The sequence below is a fragment of the Grammomys surdaster genome, unplaced genomic scaffold (assembly GCF_004785775.1).
Source record: "Grammomys surdaster isolate TR1022 unplaced genomic scaffold, NIH_TR_1.0 210, whole genome shotgun sequence".
Lineage (NCBI taxonomy): Eukaryota > Metazoa > Chordata > Mammalia > Rodentia > Muridae > Grammomys > Grammomys surdaster.
The window spans coordinates 1,055,041-1,061,040 of NW_021604655.1; the positions used below are offsets into that span (position 1 = coordinate 1,055,041).

The 6,000-nt window shown below is 48.3% G+C and overlaps 1 protein-coding gene across 2 annotated transcripts in view; it reads right to left on the minus strand.

Moving 5' to 3' along the window:
• The window catches only part of Esrrb (estrogen related receptor beta), a 99,738-nt gene that overhangs the window by 43,817 nt on the left and 49,921 nt on the right, over positions 1 to 6,000 (minus strand). Inside the window, exon 2 of one of the 2 annotated variants that reach the window (XM_028771912.1) lies at positions 3,199 to 3,608. In XM_028771912.1, the coding sequence (XP_028627745.1) occupies positions 3,199 to 3,608 (410 nt within the window). Of the gene's footprint in view, positions 1 to 3,198; positions 3,609 to 6,000 lie in introns of those variants that run through there. The other variant, XM_028771913.1, reaches the window with a different exon arrangement.

Below are 6,000 nucleotides of genomic sequence, written 5' to 3' on the forward strand. Positions count from 1 at the left end.
GCCTGCAGACCCCTAGGCACTTAGCAATGAATTCCACCTTTTTTTTTTTTTTTTTTTTTCAGACTCATTTCCAGTCTCAAATTCCTGCTGTGTAACAAGCAGGAATTTCTATCAAGTGATTGCTTCATTCTTTTGCTCTTGACTCCATTTAGGAAAAAAAAAAAATCCCAGGAAATTACGAAACCATGGGGTGAGAGGCAGAGACAGGAGAACAGCTAGCCTGCAAGGGCTACACGGTGATAGCCATCTTCGTTAGAAGGAAACTAAAGAGTTAATAAGGAGAGCATCCGGCCAACTTCTGGCCTCAAGCTAGCTTTCCCCTGCTCTGGAGAGGACCGTCTCCTGTAATGAGTTCAGACCTCTCCTGGAGATAAGGGTCACAGTATTCAGCCAAATTCTAGGAAGAGATCTGTATCCTTTTCATGGTAGCATATAATTAATACTGTTTACAGACCTTCCCTAAGAACACTCCTAACCACCTGGTAAGGGGGTGGCAGAGGCTCTGGTTCTATATATACCAGCCTTGGTTTCTAGAAAATCTGATCTAGAATACCTCTGCCTCATTTTAAAGACACCACGGAAAGGAGAAAATGTGATCATCTTCTAAAAATCCCATTTTCCCCAAAAATTATTTTAAGGAGTATAAAACAAACCTTCAAGGTCACTTCCCACTTTAGCAAGAAAAAAACCCTGTGGTTTCAGTAGCATACCACGCTTCAAACATTTGCTCGCTGTAAGTTCTCTGCCCTGGCTAGAGCAAGAGACAGAGCTGCTGCCACACCATTTATTTCACCTATAGACCCTGAGGTTCCTTCCACCCAAGGGCCGGGATATAGATCGGCAGATGTCCAGTATGCCATGTCCTGAGTTACACACCCAGCACCAAAAAGGGGAATAGGAAGCAAGAGCAGCCTGGGGGACAGTCATTGTCTGTCTCCGCTCCTGGTATATACCAAGGAGCTCAAACGTGTTCAGTCTATATATTTGCAGGCTGGCTTGGCCAAAGGAATCTAAGGGAGGTATTGTTTATGCCTGGGGGTGGTGGCACAGGCCTTTAATCCCAGCACTCCGTAAGCAGAGGCAGGCAGGGATCTTTGAGTCTGAGGCCAGCCTGGTCTACACGGCAAGTTCCAGGACAACCAGGGCTACATAGAAAAACCCTGTGAGAAGGGGAGAATTAGTTAAGGCCAGGTGTGATAAGTGTGTTCCTTTAATCCCAGTACTCAGGAAACAGAGGCAGGTAGATCTCCTGTGTTTTGGGTGAGCCAGGGCTATACAGTAAGATCCTGTCACAAAGTACCAAATGAATATTATTCATGATCACAATGGACTAATTGTACTTTAGTTATTTTGTGTACATGCGTGGAGGCACGTGGGGTCAGAAGTTACCCACCATGTGGGTTACAGGGATTGAAAGGTTATTAGGCTTAGTGACAGACATATATACACTAAGCAATCTCAGAGGCCCTAAAACAGTTTAATAATCTAAATTTTATTAGATCAAAGTAATTACACTACTTTATTTAAATATATGCCTATAACAAAGCTTGTTCTGCATGATGAGACTTGCTGTTACAGTAAAAAGTATACCATAAGTGATATTGTTAAAAGTAAAAATAGCAGTGAACGCTAAGCTAGGGGCCAGCCTGATGAACACATATTGCCAAGGGTCCTGATGAGTTCGCCCACGTGTTAAGGACCTGCTCCAGCCAATTGTCCTTTGACCTCTACACATACGCCTTGGTAAGCACACACAACCAGTTCCTAGGTTCAATTCCTAATAGCGTATAGGGGAAAAAAAGAAAAAGGAGAAAGGAAGAAGAGAAAGGGAAAACAATAGGCACGGTAGTGATAGAATATCCCGTAGTCTCCGCACTTGGAAATTTGGAAGGTAGAGACGGCGATCCAGAGATTGGGACCAGCCTTGGTTACACAGTAAACTGAGCCTACAGAGGGCTACATAAAACCCTAAAAAGAAAACGCACTCTATAAAGCACATAAGGGAACTGAGGCAGCACACCCAAGTTTGAGCTCACAGGTAAGGAAGGGCTGGTTCAACTCTCTGACCCAGAAGCCTGGTGGGTTAGCTCAGCCACCGAATGGTTAAGTAGAACTGTAAACATATTCAAGCTCTAATGCCCTCAGTTGGTCTAATAGATCATTATCCAGTGAGATTAACAAATATAAACTTGTTGAATACACAGAATCACCCTAGGGAAGCTTGGCCAACACCTTTCACAGTGGTCAAGGGAGAACAGTGGAACAGAACACTGTTGAGGCCAAAAGGCAGGATGGGGTGGGGGGGTGGCGGGGGGTGGGGTGGGGGGGTGGGGGTGGAGAACCAGACTGGGAGAAACGGATAGCTTCCTTGGGTTTGGCAGTGTGTCCAGCCAGGAGGAGGGGAATTGGCACCTGTTAGCAGCATAGACAGTGTTTAGGAGGTGCTCACCAGCTATCTTGACTGACTGACAGCTGCAAGTTATAAGTGTTCGACACTAAGCCTGAAGCATTAAGATTCTTGCTCCCAGTCCCAAAGAATATTGCCCAGTGAGGACTTGATCCACCATTATCCTCTCTACTCACCTGCACAGAGGGAAGCTCTGGGACTCCTGAACACATTCATCAAGAAGAAAAAGCAGAATACCCCAGGGCTATCAGCATGTGACCCTAGTGATATGCAAATATATGGAAAAATAGCCCAAAGCCGCCAGGATCCCAGTCAGTTCCTGTCCACGTGAAAACGGGCCTACCTTTCTACTTGTGCGATTAACATAGAAGCAAACAGGCGTCTAAGTATGAAATAGTGAGGCAAATAATGATAACACCACACACACACACACACACACACACACACACGCCCCCTCGACCCAAACACAAAAATAGGCTTTTGGAGGGAGGGCTGATACATTGGACAGTATCCATGGTGAGAGCTGTCCAGGCTCAGGTATTCCTGTGGATCTTTCAACGGCGTTTCAGGGATGACGCAGGAAGAAACATGCTCTATCTACGAGTCTTACAGTTGGAATCCTTGTCTAGAATCCCCGAATGAGAAACATCAAGACACAGAACCGGAGACCTCTAGACCACCTCTGCCCCCAGGAAACTAGACTTGGATTTAAGGGAATAACCCAACTAGACCTGTAGATCAAGGTCCCCACCCACAGCCCGAATCCAGATCTCGCACTGCCCACCACCCACCTTGAATGGTTCTCTTGAAGAACGCCTTGCAAGCCTCGCAGGAGGCCACTCCGTAGTGGTAGCCAGAGGCAATGTCCCCGCACACGAGGCACAGGCGCTTGGGGATGGCGTTAAGCATGTACTCGCACTTGATGGCCGAGTCCTCCATGATACCACTAGTACAGTCCTCGTAGCTCTTGCGGCACGGGTTGCCTCCCAGCCCCGCACCTGCGAACATAGGCGGCGAGTCCAGACCGTTGGCGTGGGTGCCCAGGGCCATGCCAAAGCCACCGCTGGCGTCCGACGAGCCGCTGGGGCTGTGGTGGCTGAGGGCATCAATACCCGAGGACGGGCTAGATGGCTCCGTCTTGATAAAGGAGCCGCAGCTAGAGCCCAGGTGCCTGTCTTCGGATGACATTCGGTTCAGCATCCTGCGGACACAGAACGGAGGAGTCAGTTCTAAGCAAGGTGAGAAGGTGGGCGGAAGTCAGTTCTAAGCACTCTGAGAGGGTGGGCGGGGCGCCGGCCTAGTGGGCGGGCCACATGGGCGTATCTACAGGTAAGCCGTAGGGAAGCACAATGATGGCCAGGTCAGTAGATGTTTCCCAGAAAAGTCTCTGCGACTTCAGAGTGCTAAGAAACTTTTAATTCGTCAACTTCAAATCAGACAACCTGCCTTTTGCAAACTGCTGGCCTAAGGGTGACAATATGCTAACTGTCCCTCCTAAATGTTTGGCCAACCTGCCCACCTGACAAAAAGAGGAAGCCGCACCAAGTGTACCTGCCCCAAGCACTGAGCCTCACCTCCATCACTCACAGTAAAAGGGCCTTTTAGACCTTTTCACAGTATCTTCCAACCCCACAGAGTTGTGAAGTCCAAGCTTGGGATTTGCCTCAATAATAACTCTCAGTCACCAAGACTGCCAAGTTTTCTAACCCGACCAAGAGGGGCAGTTTAACCCAAAGGCACCAAGTGAGTTTTGACCTGTGATCCAGACTGGATAATAGAGGTCCCATCTAAAGTGTAGTTTCCTGATCTTGTTTTCTCTTCTTCTGCTTTTTTTGTTTATTTTGTTTTGTTTTGTTTTGTTTTGTTTGAGACAGGGTTTCTCTGTGTAGTTCTGGCCACTGCCTCTGCCCCAACCCCTGGGGGTCTGGGATTAAATCTGTGCTCCACCACTGCCCAGATTCTATTTTTCCTTCTTAGCCCCAGGATAATACACCTTGCACCCAGCCCCTCTGGCCCCCAGGTCCCCAAAAGACTATCTCCATTAGAACGTGTGAGGGAATCAGCCAAACCTAAGTCTACACAGCGCTTCTGCTTCCTACTCCCTCTCTTTTTGAGATGGAACCTCTGAGAGTAGTAGTCCTGGCTGGCCTAGAATTCATTAAGTAGCTCAGGCTAACCTCAAACTCTATATCGTATTGCCTCTACCAACAAGGAACCGAACCACAGGTCTGCAACACCATGTAACTTTATAGAGCCATTCTGTGTAGCCCTGGCTGGCCTAGAACTGACTATGTAGACTGGGCTAGGCTCAAACTCACAGAGATCTGCTTGTCTCTGCCTCCCAAGCGCTGGGACTAAAGGCATGTCCCTCTAGGCCTGGCAAGCCACCATCTAACACTTAGCCAGAGTTTTTTTTTTTTTTTTCTCTTAGAGATTAAGCACCCACCCACCCATAACTCACATCAGCTCAAATGCATTCTACCCATCACGTACACCCCTTCCTTTCACCTCAAGTTTTGTTTGTTTTTTTCCCCCAGAACCTTCAGGAATGCTTTGGAGCCTCGCCAATACATCAGATCATCTGGGATCCCCGAAAACTGTGGGGTAATCATGCCTTCTCGGTTACCGGGAGTCCTTTCTCTCCAGCCAAGTTCTTGTAAAGGGGACTGGACTGAAGGAACATTCAGGGGAACCTAGTTGTTCACCACGTTCAGTTAGGATTTGGGTCTGAGGCAGGAGGCCTAAGTAGATTGTCTCAAAAACTGTCTCCCGCCAGGCATGGTGGCACATCAGAGGCAGAGACATTAAGATCTCAAGTTTGGGGACAGCCTGGTCTACACAAAGAGTTCCAGGACAGTCAGGACTGCAATGAGAGACCCTCTCTCCAACAAACAAAACCATCTAGAGGTGTGATCCCTGAAAGTAGCCTGGATCTCAGGAGAGAGTTGGTACAAGCTTAGGTGTCCAGAACCAGGGATAGGGAGCAGTGGGGAAACAACACAAAAAGAAAGACTCCTGGATAGGAAGAAGATCTCAGAGCCAAAGGCTCCTGTACCACTTGAAGGTAACTCCCTTGTGAGATCCTCTTTTTTGTAAAGTGCCTATGAAAAGGGTCACTCTGTAGGGAATGGGGGTGCCTTTGTCATTACACCTACATAACAATCTCTGGTCTAGCCTCAAACAGAGACCACAGAGTTGGTGACACGACTGGGCGTTTGATCCCACCAAAGTGCAAAGACACTCAGCACACCTCCTGAGTGTGTCACTCACTCATCTGCACATGAACTTGTATATAGAGAGGTTGTTAGCATTCTGTCTTTTAAACTCCACCCCCACAGTTACGTGGCAATAGCCGGGCAGGCTTGGCCCACTATAAAAGGGGCTGCTTGTCTCCTCCTCCTTCTCTCTCTCTCTCTCTCTCCCTCTCTCTCTCTCTCTCTCTCTCTCTTGCTCTTCTCCTGCCTCTAGCGTCTCTCTGTCCCCTTGCCCCTCCTCCTTCCCCCCCATCCATCCATATGCTCATGGCCGGCCTCTACTTCTCTTCTCTTCCCTTCCCTTCCCTTCCCTTCCCTTCCCTTCCCTTCCCTTCCCTT